The following is a 24,596-nucleotide window of genomic DNA, read 5'->3' on the forward strand; positions in this document are numbered from 1 at the left end:
AAACTCAGATTCTTAAAAGCTTTATACTTCGAAAGAATTCATATTTAGAAAATTTTTGAAACAGTCCAATTTGTTAATAATAATATTTACTTATTAACAATTTATAACATTAAAACTAAGAATCAGTAGTTCTGGATCAGCATTTCTCAAAATGTGAACTGCAGGTCTTTGGAGTTTCAGCTGATGTTAATACAAAAAGGTTAAATTAGCTTAGAAAAATATGGATTTCTTTCCCAAAGGATTTCTCAAAACTTGAAATACATTAGTGTGCACTGTTAAATTTCAAGAGGAAACAGTATTAAGTGTTTTTCCAACTTCCAATTGTATTTAACCACTGTATCTATCCTTCCCTCCGCTGCAGCATCAAATGGGACACACTCTGAAACACACTGCGTAAGGCAAATCTGAAGAAACTGGGGAATAATATCAGGGAGAAAAATGTCAGGTACGGTATCTGCAGTTACTTAGAGCGCTTTCTAACTGGTATGTTAATTAGATAGATAGAAAACAGTACTTTCTACCATACCTCTTCTGCAGTCCAGATTAAAGCCCTATAGATTTCATTAAGTCATAAACCCAAGTATCCCCTCTGTGTGTGTGTAAAACCCAAGAGTAAAGATAACCTGCATCAGCAAATACAATTTAACTATTTAATGCATAAAGATGAAGTAAAAGTCAAGCATTTTTCTTTTTGTAAACATGATCCTTATTGTTTCTCTTTCTTAATGTTCTTAACTATTGAAATTCCTTACTTACTCTTATGCGTTTCACCATGAAACTGATATTACGGATTCCAGAGAAGTCTGTGGTCTGGTAAATTGTATCAATCGCTTTAACATGACTGGATATCTATTGATTTAAAAAAAAAGACATTTTAGAGGCAATGTCGAAATGTGAAAAAGACTGTGAATTTCCATTTCCCAAATCAAGAATTATTCATATTCCACCACATTCAAATTTTAAAATGTCAATATCATATACTAGATGAAAGGATGAAAAAGATTAGTGAGCTGGAACTGAGAAGGGAAATTCAGTGACTTTTCCATATTTTTCTCTGGCCAAAACCAAACATGTACTCTTGCCTCAGTCATATATTGGGTTGGCCAAAAAGTCCCTTTGGTTTTTAAGTAAAAATAAAAGACATTTTTCATTTTCACCAAGAACTTTATTGAACAATGTATTCACCATTTTGTTCCACTACCTGCTGCCATTTTTCAGGCAACTTCATAATTCCATTCCCAAAACTTTTAATCTTTTCAAGCAAAGAACTGTTCCAGGTACCTTTTACAGTCTTCCAGGGAATTGAAATTTTTTCCATTAAGAGAATTTTGTAAAGACCAAAATAAATGGAAATCTGAAGGTGCACATAAATGTAAATCTAAAGGGGATGAATCAGAACTTCCCAGCCAAGCTGTAACAGTTTTTGCCTGGTCATCAAAAAAACATGCGGTCTTGTGTTATCCTGATGGAAGATTCTGTGTTTTTTGTTGACTAATTCCGGACGCTTTCTGTCGAGTGCCACTTTCAGTTGGTCTAGCTGGGAGCAGTCCTAGCTGGAATTAATTGTTTGGTTTTCCGGAAGGAGCTCATAATAGAGGACTGCCTTCCAATCCCACCATCTACACAACATCACCTTCTCTGGACGAATACCGGCCTTTGGTGTGGTTGGTGGTGGTTCATTTCACTTGCCCCACGATCTCTTCCGTTCCACATTATTGTACAGCAGGGGTCCCCAACCCCTGGGCCGCAGACCAGTAGTGGTCCTCGGCCTGTTAGGAACTGGGCCACACAGCAGGAGGTGAGCAGTGGGCAAGCAAATGAAGCTTCATCTGCGGCTCCCCATCACTCGCATTACCGCCTGACCCATCCCTCCGACTCCCATCCGTGGAAAAACTGTCTTCCACAAAACCAGTCCCTGGTGCCAAAAAGGTTGGGGACCGCTGTTGAACAGTATCCACTTTTCATTGCCCGTTACAATTTGTTTTTAAAAAAACAGAACGTTTTCGTTACGTTTAAGTAGAGAATCACATGCGGAAATACGGGCAAGAAGGTTTTTTTCGCTCAACTTACGTGGAACCCAAACATCAAAGCAATTAACATAACCGAGCTGGTGCAAATGATTTTCAGTGCTTGATTTGGATATTTTGAATATGTCGGCTATCTCCCACGTGGTATAACATTGACTGTTCTCAATTAATGTCTCGATTTGATTGCTATCAACTTCAACTGGTCTACCTAACCATGGAGCATCGTCCAGTGAGAAATCTCCAGCACGAAACTTTGCAAATCACTTTTGACAGGTTTGATCAGTCACAGCACCTTCTCCATACACTACACAAATCTTCTTTCGTGTTTCAGTTGTGTTTTTACCTTTCATGAAATAATAAAGCATAATAGGCCAAATGTTTTTCTTCCATCAATATTAAAATGGCTACACAAAAATTCACCAATTTTGATAAGTTTTTTTTTAACGCATGCCGATCTGACAGCTGTCACAATACAATGTAACAAAATTGTTTCAAATGAAATTAAAGACAATTAAGCACTACTAGTGACAGCTTATGGAAAAAACTGAACGAACTTTTTGGCCAACCCAATACAACTTGGTTTCCTCAAGTCCATCCTGCCCTGTCATACCTCCATGCCTTTTCGCATGCTGCTTCCTTATGCCTAGGGTATCAACCCCTTAGACTCAGCTCAAACATCTGCTGTGAATACCTCCCTGATAATATCAGGACACTCAGTCAGTCTCCGGCTTTAGTCTTTCCACTGATGCAGCAGTACATACCCTGTAAGTTTTGTCCACCATTTACTCTACGGTAGGCGCTGTTTTAGGTGCTGGAGGTGCAGGGGTAAACAAAATTGAGCAGGTCCCTATAAATTTACAGATTTGTTCTAGAGGGGGAGGAAGGGAAGGAAGTAATACAAGTATAAATAACATACATTCAGATTTTGCTAAATTCTAAGAAGAGGTAAACAGGGTGATAGAACACAGAAAGATCCTCTGTTTCCTAGCTGACTCCCAACTTAACTCTCTGGCTTCTAAACCACTCTATATACAACCTTCCCATCTTCATTTACAAAAAGCACTCTTGCTACCATTTATGTGAAAACATGCATATATATATAGGTTCAAAACTATTTTCAAAGAAATTATATAAACATAAATAGTCAAGTAAAAGCATTAACAATAATAATTTCAAAAGTAGCCCAGGGCTTCCCTGGTGGCGCAGTGGTTGAGAGTCCGTCTGCCGATGCAGGGAACACGGGTTCGTGCCCCGGTCCGGGAAGATCCCACATGCCGCGGAGCGGCTGGGTCCGTGAGCCATGGCCGCTGAGCCTGCACATCCGGAGCCTGTGCTCCGCAACGGGAGAGGCCACAACAGTGAGAGGCCCGCGTACCGCCCCCCCGCCACACACACACAGTAGCCCAGGTTGCCAAACAATGATAAAGAATATCATAACACTGCTGATAAAGTCCATTATAAATCTGTGCTATCTACTCTCAGCTTGGCCTAGCAATCCCTTATCCAATTCTCACTGATCCTTCTCCACCCCCAACAGTGGTAGTTCAAACATTTTTCCACAGATGACTGATCAGACATCTTACTTTACTGAGGGTTCATCGTGATTGCTGCTCTTTTAATCTTCAAACTTTTCTTTCTTTCTTTTTTAATATTTATTTATTTATTTGGTTGCACCGGGTCTTAGTTGCAGCAGGTGGGCTCCTTAGCTGCAGCATGCATGTGGGATCTAGTTCCCTGACCAGGGATCAAACCAGGGTCCCCTGCATTGGGAGCATGGAGTCTTATGCACTGTGCCACCAGGGAAGTCCCCAAACTTTTCTATCTTTATCCATTTCTATCTCCCTCAAATGGTAACTCTTCCTTAAAGAGTAACTTTTCTATATTCTTAACCCCAATCTTTACTGGATCTTCAAGGACATTGTTTCACATCAGTTTTTCTTTCTCATCAGTTTTTCTTTCTCATATCTAACACTGCTTCTCTACTGGATCATTTTCCTCTTCTGACCAACTTCTCATTATCCCCCTTTCACTCAAATATTCCATATTATTCCTAAGACACCATTTTTTTTCTGTTTTTCACATCTCTTGAAATCCTAACTGCTCCTGCCAACCCATTCCTTATCGTTCACAATGTTTTCACCCTCACAACTTTATTGAGAGCTTGCTTAAAGTCCATCAATAATATTCTAATAACTAAAAATCAGCTAACCTTTATAATCATTCTTTCTTTTTTTCAGCATTACTGAGGTATAAATGACAAATAAAATGTAAGATATTTAAAGTCTACATCATGATTTGACATACATATACAAATATACACTGTATATTTGACATACATATACATCGAGTTAATTACTTTGTAGTCATTCTCTTTGTTATCTCCACATGTGACACTATTGGTTATGCATTTTGTTGTGAAACTTTGCTTATTCCTTGGCTAATTCTATTTTATCTCCTACCTCTTTAACTATTATATTTTAGCCCATAGCTTCTCCTCGTCATCCTATTCACTATAAAGAGATTTTATCTCCCAGTTCCTTCCCTTTTGATTTAATTCTCTCTCCTTATTTTAACAATCTCTTTTGCACCCTTAAATTCCATGTAGAAAGCTCAAGGCTAACCTCTCCCAAGCTCTAGTTCTACATTTTCAATACCCTATAATCACCATGTACATGGGCTTTTAAATGTGTCTAAAAGTAAGTTCATCACCACCAACAAAATGAGTTTACCATTTATACTAATGACACCTCCACCCTCTCAGTCTCAAATCCTTGGACTCAAAATGCATTCATCAAACTCTCACTGGATACCTTCAAAATGAAGGATATTTTGGGCTTCCCTGGTGGCACAGTGGTTGAGAGTCCACCTGCCGATGCAGGGGACACAGGTTCGTGCCCCGGTCTGGGAAGATCCCACATGCCACGGAGCGGCTGGGCCCATGAGCCATGGCCTCTGACCCTGCGTGTCTGGAGCCTGTGCTCCGCAACGGGAGAGGCCACAGCAGTGAGAGGCCCGCGTACCACAAAATAAAGAAGGATATTTTGAAGAGTGTCTCCAAAAAATTTATACTTCAGTAAGACACAAATGCAGATAGTAATATAACTTAGAAAGTGTTAAGTACAAGGAGAATACAGAATAGAAATTAAAGATTCTCATTGGAAAGACTCCTCTACCTTTCCCTCCTTTAAGACCACAAATGACAATCTGACCCTCTTTTCCAAGCTAAGCTCCCAGTGTCATCTCCTTCATGAAATCATTTTCTTACATCTCTCTTTAGAATGACACAAAAATATCCTAACTGGTCTTTCAGTTATTTGTGTTCTTATCTTACATATTTTCTCATATCACAATTGAAAATACATACTTTTTATTTTTCCAAAATGAGATATGCACTAACTTTAATTTTTAGAGGAATATACAGGTATAATGAAACAATATGAGAATATGAAAACTAAAATAGTAGCAAAATTATAAATACCTGGGCAATCACAGCCTCTCGTGTTCCATAATATTTAAAAAACAGATGATCAGTCTGAATATAAAGCTGACAAGTATTTTTTTCAGCTGAAGTTGTACGTTTTTTCCTCAGGAGTTCTGGACCGTTAATAGCATGTTCTTCTTGAGGTGTCTATATGTCAAAAAGAGTCATTTCTAATCATCAGTATGCTTCACTATCATAATTTTATATAGTTAAGAATACACATTATGAACCATTTCGCTTTCTACTTTATTATGTAAGACCATAGGTATTTCCTTGCACTGTTAAAAATTCTCCATAAACACCACTTTCAGTCTCATAACATTCTACTATATAGATGACTTATTTATTCAAGCAATTCTTTAACTTTGAAACATTTTCAAAACATACCATTTAATATGTAAATATAAAGCAAGTCTTACAGTAGTTTACAATACCTTGACATCTTCCTCTACCTCACCTCTAATACCCAATCTATCACCCAGCCCTGTCAGATTTAGCTTCTAAATACTTAGGGCATCTGCCCATTACCTGTAGCTCCATCACATTAGCCCAAGCCGCCATCACTTATTACCTAGAGTATTGCAATCTGAGCGATGGGAATCTACCTCTATCCACTTCTGGCCTTCAATCTAATCTTCATACTGCAATCCTTTCAAAACACAATTTTGAAAATATGACCCACCTGCATTTGTATTTCAATGATTTCCTATGGCTCTAAGGATAAAGTCGTAAACCCTTTATATGCACCACCCGGTCAGCACTGCAGACTCTACTTACCTGTCCAGTTCCGTCCCATTCCATATTACTTCACAGAGAGACCCTACTACATTACCCACCTCTAGCTCTCTGTGCTACAGCTACATAGGCCTTCTTTCCAATCCTCCAACACACGGTCTGAATCCTGTCACAGTCTTTTGCACACGGTAATGCTGTCTCTCCTGATCTAGTTAACTTCTTTTCTTCAGACTTAGCAAAGACCAATTCACCCATCATACCACCTCACAGAACCATGTACCCATGTCCTGTACAGTTTATCATGTGGTTATTTGTTTATTTTCTGTCCCCAGCCCCCCACCATTACTTCAACCACTAGAATGAGAGTTCTGGAAAGAAGAAATTATCTCGGTGTTTGCGTCTCACTATACTACTATCAGCTAACACACGCTTCGCAGGCAAACAGTAGACACTCAATAAGTATTTGTTTAAAGAATTAACACTGCTATTGAATCCAAGCACTTAAACATTTCTTGACATCTAAAAGCACCATGTTAAGTGAATTTTGATGACAGAGTAATAGAGAATTCAACTTAAATTAATTAAATTTTAAGCCACAATTCCAAATTTACACTCACATTTTATAATTTCCTTCTCCCTTGACAACTCCATGTTTGACTGTTCTCTTAGTTACTGTCTTCATTGTACTTTTATCTATTTTCGCTCAGTACATCATTCTAGGATGGCAGTTACTGTTTCAGCACATTCCATTGTCTTCTGGTTTCAACTGTTTCCAATGAGAAATGAGCTGTCATTTTTACTGTTGCTTCTCTGAAGGTGACTAGACTTTTTTTATTGGTCGCTTTTAAGAGTATATTCTTTGGTTTTTAGACTTCTCTAACATTGTGCTAGTGTTATTTTCTTTGTGAAAGACTTTTCCTGCACTAATTACAGGGTTTACTAAATTTGTTGTTTGATATTCTCTGTCATATGTGGAATTCTCAGCCACCATCTGTCCCTATTTCACTCTCATTTTTTCTCCTTCTGAGATATCAATTACACATACTTTAGACCTTTTTAATGTATCACCTATGTCTCTTAAGCTCTTTTCTGTGTTTTCTACACTTTTGTTTCTAAGTGGTTTGCCTTATGTTTTTATGACGTACTATTCAGATCTAAGCCCGTCAAATTCTTTGTTTCTGTTGTTATATTTTTCAATTCTAGAATTTCCATTAGGTTCTTTTGTTCATTTTCAATTTTCTGCTGAAATTTTTAATTTCCTCTTTATGTACTTGAACATATTATAAAGTCTGTATCTGTATCTGATCATTTCATTATTCACATACCTTTAGGTTGTTTACACGTCTGACACCCCAGCTATACTGTAAGCTCTCTGAGGGTGTATACCTGTCATTTATTCTTGAATGGCTAATGTTTGATAAATAATTTTTTCCCTCTCACTCTTCCATCATGTTGCCTCATTTGCTAATGTGCTAATTATTTTGAACTGAGTGCCAGACAATGTGCATGGAAAACCACAGATATAATCTGAGGCTTCAAGTAATGATATCTTTCTCAAGAGAAGATCTGTTTTCACTTCTGGCAGGCAATGAGCCTTGGTGCACTAGTAATCCTCGATTACCTTAATCCAATCAGAGATTAAGAAGATGTGGTGTGAAACTTTAACCCCTGTGAGGGGAGGCAGAACACTTTCTGATTCACCCTTACTTCTAGGGAGCAGCCCTTCATTCAAGATCCCAACCTGAAGTCCCGAAATAGTCTTTTTATCTTTAGCCTCAAGAACCTGGAGGGTTCTATTCTGCTTTTCAGTCTCTTAGCTACCTCCTCAGGAACTGGAAGATACAGCTAGAGAAAAGGTAGCCCCAAACGTCAGGCTCACCTTCCTAAGTGCTCTCTTTTTTCCCTAAGATCTGGTCCCACACTTCTTCACAGCTTTGTTATCTCTCCAATGCCTTCTAACAAATACACACACATGCGGACACAAATATAACATATTTTTTTAAATATTCATATTTTGAGGTCAGGTTGGTCTCTATTAGTTGCTCTAAACAGGAGAAAGACTACTTCTCTATTTCTTGAAAACAATTCTTTGTCCATGTTATGAATTGTGAATATTGTCTCAAAGTTTGTAATTGTCTTCACTTTAAGGTGTCCTTTACTCTTAATTTTCATAGAGTGAAATACATCAATTCTTTAATAGTCAAAGATTCCATGCCTTATTCAAAGTGTTTCTCTACTTGAAAATACAAAATATTTTTTAATATCTTCTTTTGTCAAGTGTCTTTTCAAATGCTTTTGCCCATTTTTTAATTGAGGTTTGACCATTTTTTAAAAACTGAGTTATAAGAGTTCTTGTTATATTCCGGAGAAGCCTTCTGTCAGATATACGTACTGCTGACATTTTTCTCACAGTCTGTGGCTTCTTTTTTTTTTTTTTTTTTTTTTTTTTTGCGTTACACGGGCCTCTCACTGTTGTGGCCTCTCCCGTTGTGGAGCACAGGCTCCGGACGCGCAGGCTCAGCGGCCATGGCTCACGGGCCCAGCCGCTCCGCGGCATGTGGGATCTTCCCGGACTGGGGCACGAACCCGTGTCCCCTGCATCGGCAGGTGGACTCTCAACCACTGCGCCACCAGGGAAGCCCTGTGGCTTCTTTTTACATTTTCTTAACTGTATCTTTTGAGAAGTTTTTAATTTTGACAAAGTCAAGTTCATAATTTTTTTCGGCAGGGTATTTTTGTGTCCTAAGAAATTGCTGTCCATTCCAAAGTCACAAAAATTTCCTCCATGTTTTTATCTAGAAGTTTACATTTTAGCTTTAAGCATGCAGATTTATTATCCATTTTGAGTTTATTTTTGTATAAGGTGTAATGGTATAAGTTGAGGTTCTTTTTTTTTTATAGATATTCAATTATTCCAGTACTATCTGTCAGACTGCTCTTTCGTCCTTTATATTACCTTGGGACTTTTGTGAAAATCAACTGGCCAAATGGATATGGACTCTCTATTCTGTTCCATGACCTGTAAGTCTATCCTGAGGTCAAGATGACACCATCTTGACTACTGTAGCTTTACAGTAAATCTCAAAATCAGGTAGTATAAGTCCTCTAGCTTTTGTTCTTTTTTGAAAATTGTTTTGTCTATTGTAGGTCCTTTATATTTCCATATAACTTTGAAAATCTGTTTGTCAATTACTAGATAAATCCCCACTGGGAGATTATATTTGGTTCTTTTATTATAATTACTATTCTCTTTGTTTTCATAGCTTTTTGTAGTTTTTTGAACACATTAATATTAGTTGTTTCAAAGCCCTCATGTGCTAATGCCTGTAATTTCTAGTCTGTTTCTATCTGGGTGGTTTTTTGTTCTGATTATGGATCACATTTTCCAACTTCTTGAGCTTCTGGTCATCTAGCAATGTTTTCTGAACATCTGACATTCTGAATGCTACATTGTTGAGTATCTGCATTCAGTGTCCTTCTTTAACAAGTATTATTGAGCTTTGTTCTGACAGGCAACTAATTTACTTGAAAATCACCTTGATCTTCCTGAAGCTTGGTTTTTTCAGCTTAGTTAGGACAGGTCTGGAGTAGCCTTTAGTCTAGGGTGAGATTAGCCTACTCCAAGCATGGCTTGAGATCTCTACCAAGTACAATTTCTGATTGTTGTTTCAGTTCATAGATTCAAGGCGATCCCTGTGCAGATATCTAGAGCTTTTTTTCAGCATAGCTCTCTCCTCTCAGGTACTATGTCCATAAATCCAGATACCTCAGCCTTCCAGAACCTGAACGTATCTCTTCTATTGTGCAACAGCGCTGTGCACTTCTTACTCTTCTTGAAATGCCCTTCATTGTGCCATTCCTAAAATTTTGCCTCCAGTCAAAAAGTCAGGGAAATCACAGAGATACTTATTTCTCCTCTCTCAGGTATCTCAATCCTGTACTGCCTGTGGCCAATATTTGAAAACAATTGTTTCTTTTTTCTGTTGTTGTTCTTGTTTTGTTTTCCAGTTGTTTTTTACAGGATGGCTAGTTGGATACCAGTTACTCTATCACAGCTGGAAAGGGAAATCTCCACTTACTTGTTCTAAGAGTTTCAAAGTTTTCGTTTTAGTACTTTATAGAGTTTTGTTTTGTTTTAAATATAATGTGAGATGAAGATCCAGCTTCATTTTTTCCAAATGGATAAACATTTTCTCTGGCTCCATTTATTCAATAGTCTCTACTTTCCTCCCTGATTTGAGATTTCACCTCTACCACATAACAAAGTTTCATATACGTGTGGATCTGTTCCTGAGCACTCAATTTTATTCCTCTGGTCAATTTGTACATCCCTATGCTGAAAGTACACTCTCAATTACTAGAGTCAGTCTTAATATCTTCCAGGGTAAATCTCTCTTTCCTGTTCATCACCTTCAGATGGGCCTCATTTCTTCTTAGCCTTCACTTTTCCTTGTAACATTTTAGACCCATCAAGTGCTGTGAAAAATCATGTTGTAACTTGTATGGAATTGCACTGAATCTACAAATCAATATGGGGAAAATTAATGTTTTTATATTAGGTATTATGTTCCATTTTATATAGTATATCTCTCCATAATAAAATCAATCATCGTTAACATTTCTTATAAAATTTTGTAATTTTCCTTATACAGGTCTTATAATTCTTTGTTACATTTATTCTTAGATACATAATATCCTTGGTATTATTTTTAATGGTGTCCTCTCTTACATGACATTTCTGGTGGTCTGCTGCTAATATAAAAAAATATAACCTACATTTGTATATTAAATGTTGTGTCTAGCCACTGTTAAACTGTATTATATCTAGCAATCTATACTCTCAGCCTCTCTATCCACATTGCCGATACCTTAGTACAAGACACTATCACTTCTCAACTGAATAACTGCAACAACTCCTAATTAGTCTCCTTGTCTCTAGTTTTGCACCTCACTCTGAAGTTAAGAATTCTTTACTGGTCTTGCTATCTCTCTGGCCTTGTATATACTGTTCCTCCTCTTTCCATCTCTTCATGGTCAACCTAACTTCTGCTTTTTCTTTTAGTTTCTGATTATTGTCCTCAAACACTTGCAAGGCTAGGTTAACTAGTCTTCTTGTGTGTAGAATATCACCCTTTGCTTAATCTTCTTCCATTTCTTACTATCTTCAATTTTTCTGTGTCTCCAATTAAACTATAAACTTTGTGAGGACAAGCCTTCATCTTAATTTCCACATATTCCCAGAACCTATCACAGATCTTCTGACATATGGGAGATCAATAAAAAATTGTTCAATGAATACAAGAATAAAATCTCACTTAGACTTAAAAGACCCATTTGAAATGGTATTATTTATGCCATTTTGCAGATCAAGAAACATACAAATCTGCATTTGTGACTCAAGAAATGTTAATCCATGCTACTACTTTTAGAAAGGATGTTCAAAATATATGATGTTTTATTATAAAAATGAAAAAATTTTAATTTTAAACTTGTGTTTTAAATAACCATAAAACTATCACCTATATATGAAATAAAGGAGGTCAAAAAAAGAATAAAACGTCAACAGTCAATGGCAGAAAAACTTACAATTAAAGTATCAAAAGTATGATGATTTTTATTAGGGTAACTAACCATCTTGGTTTCCTTAGAGACACATGATTTTCAATGTTAAACTGGAGAAGTCTCAGGCAAACCAGGGGAAGTTGGTCACTCTAATTTTCATATTAATATAAACACATTTATACAAAATACATGTTCAGACTGGATATTTTTAAATTTTATGATAAAACATGTAAGAGAATATTTTGGACACATTATGTTTTTTGGGTCATGCAGATTTGTACTCAAATCGCAGCATCACACCTTTATTATAAGCAAGTTCCTTGGCCTCTTTGAGCATTAAAAAATATAAATATTTCCTGACGGCAGTATAATCTTTTAGAAATCCTAGAACATACATTTTTAATGCAGAAACACATACCCAAGTTCACTTCCATTTCTTAAACAAAAGTTTTTTGTTTTTTTAAACATTTTTATTGGACTATAATTGCTTTACAATGGTGTGTTAGTTTCTGCTGTATCACAAAGTGAATCAGCTATACGTATACGTATACGTATATCCCCATATCCCCTCCCCCTTGCATCTCCCTTGCACCCTCCCTATCCCACCTCTCTAGGTGGTCACAAAGCACCGAGCTGATCTCCCTGTGCTATGCGGCTGCTTCCCACTATAAATGTACATTGCATTTTACCTACAGGAAATGCATTTTTTTTTTTTGCATTTTTGAGTAGCCATAATTTGTATATCAATATTTGTTTTCCTGAAGTTCTTAGATTGTGTTGTTTTCAGAAAATTGGATAAAAGTTTGGTTATTTGTGAGCTAAGAGGCCTCCCACACTGGAGCTTTGTAAAGTGGTTATATATAGCTCAATTAGAACATTTGTTATCTTATTTATAGTCTATTAGGTTCCCCAAAATCTTTCACTAATAAACCATTAAATGGGGTTTATTGACCAGCAGAGCTAGGAGGGATAGCTGGAGTAGGGGATGTATGTATTATCAGGCCTTCCTTTTTTGAGGGAACTTACTGAGTTTTTGTGGTTATTGAGTTTTGAAACATTGTAATACTCTTTGAAGATGTACTTAGTAGGTCAATTACCCTGTCTAAGAAATCCACATTTTTACTACATATAAGTCCAGGAAAATTGCCTTTTCCCTGTTCTCTTAAGGCCTTTGAGGTTCTTAAACACAAGTTTGTATTAAAATCCTTACCCGTGTTACTTCTTCCACACCAGTCATCTGGTACTTCCTCATCCTTTCAAATACTGAGTGATCTGCACAGCCCCCCTGTGGACCATATTTATGGGGATAGTCTAAAACACAAAGAAGAAATGTTATTACTGTCACATGTTTAGGTATTACCAATTATCTTATAAATGAAAATTTAACTGTCATAATTAATAAAAGCCATAAATGCTTATTGGGCTCCAATGGCAAAGGCATTATGCTAGGCATTCTACTTTTAAAACCTGGCAGGTTCTGAAGTTCTCCTTCAACATCATTGGTCTCTAAGTTTTTGTCACATGAATGATTTGTGAATTCTAAAAAAGAACAATAATCATTCTTTATTCTGCATTTAACTTTCCCAACCTGTCCCACTTCAGATATACAGAGCATTTTAACACTGCAATTTACTTCATTTTGTAATTTATAACTTTCCGTTCAAACACATTAAATTTCTTATTCTGCAAATGTATAAAGCTACCTCAATTTGAACTACAGTTAGGCAAATATATCATATTTGGTTTGAATTCCTTCAATGAATACCAACTAGTCATAAGGGAAAGTAACCTAGAAACATGCTCCATGGCATAGTAAAAGCAGACTGAGTTTAAATTTCTTCAATGTATAATTCAAGTGAATGCTTTACAAAGCAATAACTATTTTATTATTACTTGTTTTCCCTTTATAATTAAAAGGTGATTAATTTAGCCTTAACTGAATTGTTTCTACTTCCAGACAGCTGTTCAAATTAGTGTAGTCATTTAAAAGTTTATTCCACTCTCTCAAGGTTCACATACTTCCCTTGTTAAGGTTCTCCTTAGTTCGTGAACATATTTTGTAATTCAATCTACTACCCATAATTAAGAGAACTATCAAAATAAAACATCGAGACATGGGTTAGAGGCGAAGCACTGAAACATCCTTAAGTAACATATAGTTATAATGCATAGAATTATAATTAGAAACACTGTTTCTTAAGTAAATCTAGAACCTGAAGTGACACTAGTGACCTATTTCACTGGAAATACTAACTAAATATCACAATACAAATCTAAACTGGCAGGTAGGAGGAAGGGGTTATGGACAACCTACTCACATTGATATAACAGCTCTGATTTAAACGTTAGTTTTTACCAGAGGTCAAGATTGCAACAGCTGTAAATTCCAACCAATAAATGTGGAAGAAATGATAGACTTAGGGACTTCCCTGGTGGCGCAGTGGTTAAGAATCCGCCTGCCAATGCAGGGGACACGGATTCGAGCCCTGGTCTGGGAAGATCCCACATGCCACGGAGCAACTAAGCCCGTGCGCCACAACTACTGAGCCTGCGCTCTACAGCCTGCGAGCCACAACTACTGAAGCCCATGTGCCACAACTACTGAAGCCTGCACACCTAGAGCCCGTGTTCTACAACAAGAGAAGCCACCGCAATGAGAAACCCGCGCACCGCAACAAAGAGTAGCCCCCGCTCTCAGCAACTAGAGAAAACCTGCGTGCAGCAGTGAAGACCCGATGCAGCCAAAAATTAAATAAATGAATAAATAAATAAATTTAGTTGAAAAAGAAATCAAGGGGAAACCCCAGAACTCTCCCTGTTCTTAGGAAGACATTCCCTTGACCCTCACCTAAACACTCACAGCTATCTACCACTTCCTGCCTTGGGAACATCAAGACTATTTTCATTGGGGCTCAGCTTTTATAGTTATGAGACTACACCACCAAGTACTCCAATTTACTGTAAGTTTTTGCTGCCTCCAATTCACTACTTCCCTCTATTACCTTATTTATAGCTCCTAACTCACTGTCACTCTCTCTGATACCACCCCATCATAATTCTTAGTGATTTCAACATTCATGGAGATGATCCTTCCAATACACTCATCCTACCTTTCCTCCAACTGTCTTCTCCTACCTCAATTTCTGAAACCCCTTCTTAATCTCAACTTCCTCATCCTACTTTCTTTCCACCACTCATCTTTTCAGAACATTCCCTTTAGACTCCAACAGTCCTTTGACATCTCAAAAACCCTTCAATCCACCTATGCTACCACCCTGTTCACTAGTGGATATTCTCTTTCTCCTTATTCAGTTTAAATCCCATAGACAATTATTATTATAATTACTCCACTGCATTTACCTTAAACTCCCTTGCCACCACCCCATTCCCAACTCTCCACCAAAACCTGTTTAAATTCAGCTCTCTACCTATACCGCTCCAGTTGAATGGGGCTGGAGAAGCAACTGGTAACTATAACTATTCTCATTTAAAAATTATAATCTGTAACCTCAAGCAGTTCCTTTATGCCACCTGACAATGATAATGTATTTCTAGAGTCCCTTCTCAATCCTATTTCACTGTTTAACTACAGGCAGTCCCCGCTTTACCACAGTATCACAGGCAGTAAAATTGACCATGCACTGAAACTATGCAAAATGATCTTAATAATCAATGGGGAAAATTACAACTGCTCCATGACCTTCAAAAATTTTTGTCAAACTACTGAAACTCTCCTGTTATTTATAAATGTGTAGGGGAATTAAAAAATAAAACTATGACCTATATAGTACACTATAATTTAAAACATTAGAAACATCAAAGGACTTCCCTAGTGGAGCAGTGGTTAAGAATCTGCCCAGCAATGCAGGGGACACGGGTTCGAGCCCTGGTCTGGGAAGATCCCACATGCCACGGAGCAACTAAGCCCGTGTGCCACAACTACTGAGCCTGCATGCCACAACTACTGAAGCCCACATGCCTAGAGCATGTGCTCCACAACAAGAGAAGCCACCACAGTGAGAAGCCCGCGCACCACAACAAAGAGTAGCCCCTGCTCGCCACAACTAGAGAAAGCCCTCGTGCAGCAACGAAGACCCAACACAGCCAAAATTTAATTAATTAATTAATTAATTATTTTAAAAAAGAAACATCAAGAATTAGAATATTTAAAAGAACTAGTGTTTTGTTTCTTTGTAAATTGTATCTTATATATCATATATTTTATATGTGCTTCAAAATCTGTCAGCACAAAACTCTTCCAATAGAAAAAAAGGAATCGAGTATAAAATGTTTCCCATATACTTTCAAAACTTCTAAAAGAACCTATTTTCCCTGGTCACCACATTAACTATGAAAATGGACAATGACATTTTCCCTCTAAAATTACTGACAATATAATCCCCATTTCTAGAAAAAGCCTTTGTTCAACTAATGAATAAGCCCTCATTGAGATGCTAAATCATAGGATGCAACTGTAGTTCCCCTGAAAAGGCCAAACAGCATATTCTTTCACAAAGAATGAGTCATTGGCGTAGAATATTCAGCCTATTTAAAACAAAGATCAGCTTTAAATCTACGGCCTTTCTTCCAGTTCCTCTGCATGCCAACCTCTTGCTTCTGTTTTGTTGTAGGAAGCACAGATATAAATAATACATATATTGTGATACCACCTCAAGCAGGAAATAGCTCTAGTTAACTCTCAATCATCCACTCCAGGAAGGGGGAATATTTACAGTACAGATCATCTGCCCAACAGATGCGTAAAACACCCACTTCTCACTACAGACTAACTAGACTAGACTTTATCTCCTCACTACTCCCAGCAAGCCATCCCTCCCTCAACATGACTGCCAGGTTAGGAATTTGATTGCAGAGTCCAAAGTTTTAGCTATGAGATAACTCTCTAACCATCAAAACTTGGTGTAATTCCTCCAATGACACACTATGAATCACTAAATTCAATCAAATGACCCAACTTTTATGATATTCACTGAATTTAAAAGACAGTGGTTCCACAGACAGATACTGTACAAAAAGTTGATTTGCTAGGTATCTGAAGGGTAGGTGGGTTGGGTCCTTGCCCATGAAAATGCCACTGACTCCCAAAGTTGCCAAAAATCCACAAGGATTCATTGAGACAGTAAAAAGACGAGCAGACTTTTTGTTTTCTGTAAGGAGAGATGATGAGTGTGGAGGAATGGACGGATGGGTCAAGCAGCCCCCAAATACCCTTCCCCCTTCCAATTGCAGTGGACAGAGGTCCCTTTCTCCCTAGTGGCCCTTCCCCCATCCCCCACAACCAGTCTGTTTGGGGAGGGTGGGGAGAACAGGGAGAGAAGGGCATAGTATGAAGGACAGTAAGCTAAAGATGGTCCCCTTTTCAACATGCACTCACAACCCTGCTCTCACAGGAAACAAACTCAGAGCTGGTCCAGGCATGTCCCTTCCCACCCTTGTTTTTTAAGAAAGGTTAGTGTTGGGGGCATGCACTCACAACCCTGCTCTCACAGGAAACAAACTCAGAGCTGGTCCAGGCATGTCCCTTCCCACCCTTGTTTTTTAAGAAAGGTTAGTGTTGGGGGCCAAGGGAATCACGGGTATCAGGTCAATAGGAGAAATTTTGCTCTATTATTCTGATCAGGAGACTGTAAAGTGCATTAGGACAGAAACTTTGCCCTGTTCATCACTGTATCCAATGTATCTGAAAGTGTCTTGTACAGATTAGACACTCAAATAATAAATAAAATAAATTTATTAAGAAAAAAAATGATAAGCAAGACCTAAAGGGCTATTCACCAATATGCTAACAGTGATGGATACACTTCATCTTCTACTTAATTCACAAGCAAAAATGTCTATTTTATATAGTCATTTGATAATCAGAAAAACCAAAAATATTTCCAGCTTTAGAGGAAAAGTAGTTTGGAATCATCAAATTTTAGAAGAAATAAGAAGTATTAATGATCTACATACTCACTTTATAACATGAAGAAAATGACACCCAGAAAAGGTAAAGTTACTTACTTGCATAAGGTCACAAAGCTATTCTCAAACTTCATCCTGATTTCCCTTCAAACTACTTTCTCATACAAAAGCCATGCCTCAGTTCTGACACATTACCTCTTGTGCTTTTTCCTTACCATGTCTCCCACTAACTTGTGTGATCTTAAGCAAATGAATTAAACTCTGCAACAGTTTTAACTAGTTGATCTACAAGGTCACCTTTTTAAAAATATTTTTTCATTTTTTAGCTGTGCCACGCAGCATGTGGGATCTTAGTTCCCCAACCAGGGATCAAACCCACACCCCCTGCATTGGAAGCGCAGAGTCTTAACCACTAGACCACCAGGGAAGTCCCCTACAAGGTTGCCTTTAAGTCCATGATTCTGCAGGGGAACAAAATTTGCCACCCCATGTCTCTCTCTGGCATAAGGATTATTTTAGACTGATTATTTTTAAGAAACAGAAGACTAAGGAAGTCTTTCTTTTTACCTGCCCTTTAACTGCCTAGAAGAATTTAGATAAAGGGCCTGGTTCAGGAACAGCACTATCACCAGAGAGATCTACAAAGAAAATGGGCTAGGTGTGGTAGGAGGAACTTGGCAGGGCCCAGAGACCAAGTCCTCTCTGTGTCCCCTTGTTCCTGCATGGCAGAGCAAACATTTGTTTATCCAACATTTGCTTTTCCATCTTCCTATAATTTTTTCCCTCCCCCTTGAAGTACCAAACCCCTAGCCCCTTCTCCTCTCAAATGCCATATAAACCTCAATTGCCTAACTGGGGCCTCATTTTTCTGATGGAGACCTCGTACATACATAATTAAATTTGATTTTCTCCTTTTCATCTGTCTCATGTCAATTTAATTCTTAGACCAGGTAGAAGAACCTAAAAAGGGCAGAGGGCAATTTTTTCCTTCCCCAGCAATTCTAAACCTCTACAGTTGCTGAAAGCAGTAAAATCCACATCATTGAATTCCTAGTCTAATTTCTGAATATAAATATAAGATAACAAGATTGCTTATGGAGATTATCTAATCTCCAAATTTATAAACCATGAACAGAATTTAACATTTTTATAATAAATCTTATATCACAATGTAAAGCAACTCTTTACAGGGCCCAAGTCCTAGACCAATGTCCTCAGGCACACCCACAAGGTCGCTAGCATAAACGTCAAGCACTGAATTGTGCTAGAAGAGATGTGAAAGACCTAGTTTTAGCGCCTCTTATCCCTAGTGCATACACACATATATACTCAATGCTACTTCTACTAGTTTTTCTGTAACTCATAACTCATAAAAGTTGAACGTAAAATGTAAAATTACTCTATTTTTCAGTAGGGAGGATAGCCACACTTCTGCAAAATCAACAATGATACCAAAAATAAAGCCTTAGCTTTCTCCTAATCTTTTTTTTAATCTTCACAATAATCGTCTTTACCGTCATTAAGTCCCTTGACTTTAGCCACCTTTAAACAAGTCTCTACTAACTTAACAATGTAACTAAAAAGTACTGGAGTAAAAGCCAGGAAACATGGATCCTTGCCATGAAAATATCTTGCCCAAGTTGCTTAAGACTCTTTAGGCTTCAGTTTCCATCATCTTCAAACTTAGCGTTTAGAACTAATTCTAGTCCCTTTTGCAATCGTACTAAAGTTACAGAATTCTATTGAATTCAGAACTACATCAATCTTCTGGTCTACTCCAGAAAACTCTATTTTCCATGAACAGTTTGCTGATGAGGTATGATGAAGAAACAATGCCCCCCAAAAGAAAATCCCTATTTTTTAAATGCATATGCTTGTGAAGTCTTAATTTAAAACTTTCAAATTCATTCTTCTTACTATCACATCAAATGTCTATAAACTTTTTCCAAACTCTCAAAACATGACTTGACAGTATAATGACAACTTATTAAAAACTGTATCTTTATGCAATATTCAGATGTACAATGAATTAATTTTCTTATTCAATCTGTTTGTAAAAACATCTCAAACACTGCAAAACACAGTCATGAGGTGATATTTCTCGGAAAAAAAGAACAAAATTTCCAAATATAATTTTACTTTCTAGGATGAGTTTTAAAGCTGTTTTACAATATAAGAGCTCTTTTATTTTTAAATAATCTTATGTTTCTGAAATGATCATTATGCAGCCAAAATATTTTCTATTTATGTTTTTAAATAAATATATACACAAATATATATTGGGTTGGCCAAAAAGTTCATTTGGGTTTTCCATAACATCTTATGGAAAAACCTGAATGCATTTTTTGGCTAACCCGATACATATGGTAACCAATCAGAAAACGTCTTGATCTAAAGTGTTCGTAACTTGAGTCTTATTTACATAAATAAAACAAAATAAACTGTGATTGAATAATATAAAAGGGCTGGGCATATTTCCTCCAAATTCTGCAAAAAGAATTAAATCCCTCACTGTCTCTTTTTAATCTGTTTTTTTAAATGTGTTCCCAATTAAATATCTCACATTTCTAATTAAATATTTTTCAGATAGCTACCATTTCTCACAGGCTTCTCAACTTTTCTTCATTTGTGCCTGAGAACTATTTGGAGAAATTATATTTCCCTAGAGATTAACTCAGGGGGAAAAAAAGCAAAAACAGAGTCAACAATGCCACTAAATTCTTATATTTCTTTTAAATACTGTCACTTTGCTTAAGAAAATTAAGTATTTAACATCAATGCTAAGTAAAACATGTGAATTAAAACATACAGTATAGAGATTAACCAATAAACTTGTATACTCTATGGGAGTTCTGAAGTCATGGGCACTTCCTATCATAGTCTTAAGCCATTCTGCTACTGAATTATCAATCAGAACACTCCATTCCTTAATCTTTCCAAGTGTCTACCACAGTTTGTCACAATTCCATACACATAAGCACATTTCCAAGCTCAGACTGGACCTTAAGCACATATAGAAACTTTCCACGATAATCCTCAGAATTTCCTGGTACCTCTGGAAGGAAAATGTGACAATCTAACAATGTCAGATTTGAACAATGCTAGTCATTATCAATACTTTCCAATTCAATTCTTCCTTTCCTCTTTTCCTTCTATCCTTTGTCCCTCCTTTCCACTAACAGTGACACAAAAGGAGTTGGAAGTCTTAGTGACTATGACAAAACTCATTTACATCCACAACTTCAAAAACACAATATGAAACTAATTGATTTTTTTTAAGGTTTATTAAAAGCAATATCCTGAAGTTTCACAAATGAAGAGGCTTCTACCGGAAGGAGGCCTTCACCTTGAACTGGTTAAGTAAAATTTAACAGTCTCAATTTTTCAGAACAAGAAATAAGGAGTCTTCCCATTGAAGCACAAGAGAAAGATAAGTACAGTTACAGCTAGCACACACGCTGAAAGTAAGAGTAACCTACTACTGATACAATACTATGAGGCACAGGCAAATTCAAGCTCTTTGGGCTTTCCTATACCACCCAAAGGAAAATAAATAATCTGAAGTGAAAGAATAAACCTAAACACTCTTACTCTGTGGCTTCATGTATTTACTTAAAATATCTTTTAGTTCAGAAACAAAATATTTCTTTATAAGTACAGCATGGGAAAATTACTTAGACCTTTGCCTCTCAGAAAGGTAGTATACAAAAGGGTGCAAAGGTCCACTATTTACAACTAATGATTCCAAGCAATCATACAGTCAGTCATTCCTAAAAGCTATTCATATTACTAAGACTAGCAGTATAGTTTATGGGACAATGTTTTTCCCAGTTTCTTTAAAATAAACTGGGCCAAGAGGCAGAGGACTAAATGGTGTTCTTACCCTGTCATAATTGTTCACACTCCTATGTCCTAGAAGAGAGTGTTTTTTACCACCTAAGTATAGAATTGAACAAGTATGAATTTTAAGCTGATAACTACACGTAGTTATCACCTTCACATCTAACTGGATATCAAAGCATCTAGAAGTTATTAAATATTTTCACTGAAAACTGTCTCTGTGTTCTGGTACAGCCTTAGAAGCCATTCCCTAAGGTTCTCCAGAATATCAGCATCATTTTCCATGGTGGTTTCATATATTCATGCCTAGAGTTGCAAAAACAGCATTAAGAGGAGTGTAGCCAAATTCTCATCAGGATTCCTATCCAAAGTTGGCGTGCCTCCCCTGTTATTTGCTTCCACTGAAAATAACAAATACAGGGACACCAAATTCAATCAAGCATATACACAATGATCTAAACAGCCATGCAGTACTTTAGCTGTAAAAATAAATTATTGGCACTTAAGCAAATTATATGAAAATAATAATAATATTATTATTAAATAATAAAGGGACATCCTCTCCCTTTTTATTAGTTGTGAAATAAAGCATCCATTGCTAGATATGTTAGGGAAAGAATTTGGCTCTAAACAGCAATAGATGCAAATGTGTTATTACAGATTTCAGAGAAGACCCAGAAATCCTTGGAATAATGGCAGTGAGAATTTACAGCTTTCTTCCAGGAGTGAAGCAGAAGACACGTGGTTAAGAACACAAGATCCACAATCAAGTGACATAAGTTTTCTAAGGCTTAGTTTCCTCATCTATAAAGTGGGGATAACATGTGTGCCTATATACCTCACAGGGTTATTGTGGAGATTTAACAAAATAATGTAAGCAAAGAACTTTATATGGTGCTGGTTATACATCAAAGAGTAATAACTACTTGTACTACCACTAATATTATTAGAACCTTAGGTATTCTACACAGAGAGGTTAAAGGGCCAATTAAAAGTAAATTTAATCTAGACAAATACCATGTGGTTTCACTTACATATGGAATCTTAAAAAAAAAAAAAAAATGAAACAAAACAGAAGCCGAGTCATAGATACAGAGAACAAACCAGTGGTTGCCAAAGGGAAGGGGAGTAGGAGACTGGGCGAAATAGGTCAAGGAGATTAAAAGGCACAAACTTCCAATTATAAAATAAGTAAGTTGCGGGGAGGTAACATACAGCATAAGGAATACAGTCAATAATACTGTAATAATTTTGTATGGTGACAGATGTTACTAGACTTATCGTGGTGATCATTTCATAATGTATTTAAATGTCAAGTCACTATGTTGCACACCTGAAGCTAACATAATATTGTATGTCAACTATATTTCAATTTTAAAAAAAGTAAATTTATCTAGCCATCCTCTAGAAGAGTGGTAGGCAAACAACAGCCTGCTAGATAAATGAGTCCTTTTGTTTGGCATGAAAGCTAAAGATGGTTTTTACATTTTCAAATGGTGGGAAAAAATTAAAAGAATAATATTTTGTGTCATGTTAAGATTACATGAAATTCAAATTTAAGTGTCAGTAAGTTTTATTGGAACATAGCCATGCTCATTCATTTACATATTTCCTATTGCTGTTTTCATACTACAGTGGCAGAATTCAGCTGCAACAGAGCAAATATGGCCCACAAAGACAAATTATTTACTATCTGGACCTTTACAGAAAAAGATGCCAACCCTTGGTCTAGAATGTAGACTAGAGCAACTATTTAAAAACTAAATGGTTAATACATGGGTGCTTTCCTTTTGTAGTTAACTTGACAGATTTTCAGATAGTTTTTCAAAAGTAATTGTCTAAATCTGCAAGCATTAAAAATTCTGTTTAAGGCAATTGCTTCCCATACTCTTATCCTCATATCATTACATTTCTATTTATCAGAAAAAGTTACAAACAAAATCACTCTAAACATTGCTGTTTTTAGGCTCTAATACCACTACTGGCATGTAATAACAAGCAGAACATGAAAAGATCTCCTTACCATGAATATATGTTTACCAAGACAAGTAAGAGTTAAGCACTGAAATCAATGGTAAAGTTAAATGCCAAAAGGAACAGAAAACTAAGTTGCATCCAATGTCACTGATTCTGCAATCTAACTCATCACCTTTGGGGAAAAAGAAAAGGCTGAAATAAAGGGAGATTTTTGAAAATTACTATAAGATGCAAAGTGAAAGAAATGCAATTATATGATGAGGAAGAAACACAAGTATGAAAAAAGAGCAGAACATTCTTAAACTACATACAAGTAGATAAGAGAAGAAAGGAAACGAGAGAGAAGACAAAACAACAGAAATCATAAAAGGCAGAACAAACACAGTTGAAGATACTTATAAGACATACAAAGCAAAGGAAAATGTTTGACTACAATATCATGGGAAGGAAATCATCAGTTCAAAATCTGACAATCATTTCTTCCTCTCCTTTCTTTCCCAAAGGTCTTGTTTGATTTTGAGAAAACATTATAGGGAAAATGTTGCAGGACTTTATTAAGTATCAGTGAAGAAACTGCTGCAGAGATAAATGATATCTGAAATGTTAAAGGAGCAAAAGAAACAGAAACTGCAGTTGGAGAACTTACACACCCTGATAGGGGAGGTAAACCTGCAAAATGATTAAATTACTCAGAAAATTACAAAATAACATACAAATGAAGTAGATGATAATTCTACTGGCAGAAAGAAAGGAAAGCAAAGGAATTCATACTCTAGCTTGTGAAGGAAGACTGTAGTTTGGAGCTTGAGGAGGGTCTGAAATACCAGGAGGGGAAATTGGAAAAGGAATCAGATAGGGATGAGCAAAAATGTGCACAAGTGTCATTAACGAATTTATGATTTAACAAGTAGCCAAAATCATAAATGTATTCTATCTAGAATAATTATGCTATTTTCTATAGTAATCGAGCATTAGAGATGACAAGCAGTTGGACAGACTTAAGTACAGAAACTGTCAGAGCTGATAAAGCAAGAAGTCGACATGATTAA

The 24,596-nt window shown here is 36.6% G+C and overlaps 1 protein-coding gene across 1 annotated transcript in view; it reads right to left on the reverse strand.

The window, feature by feature from the left end:
• Positions 1-24,596, reverse strand: part of ADAM10 (ADAM metallopeptidase domain 10) — a 110,369-nt gene that overhangs the window by 40,797 nt on the left and 44,976 nt on the right. Inside the window, exons 5-7 of the mRNA XM_082617721.1 lie at positions 13,016-13,116; positions 5,506-5,655; positions 757-849 (exon numbers count right to left, since the gene is read on the reverse strand). Coding sequence (XP_082473847.1) covers positions 757-849; positions 5,506-5,655; positions 13,016-13,116 — 344 coding nt within the window. The remainder of the gene's footprint in view (positions 1-756; positions 850-5,505; positions 5,656-13,015; positions 13,117-24,596) is intronic.

The sequence above is a fragment of the Mesoplodon mirus genome (assembly GCF_964341445.2).
Source record: "Mesoplodon mirus genome assembly, chromosome: 4".
Lineage (NCBI taxonomy): Eukaryota > Metazoa > Chordata > Mammalia > Artiodactyla > Ziphiidae > Mesoplodon > Mesoplodon mirus.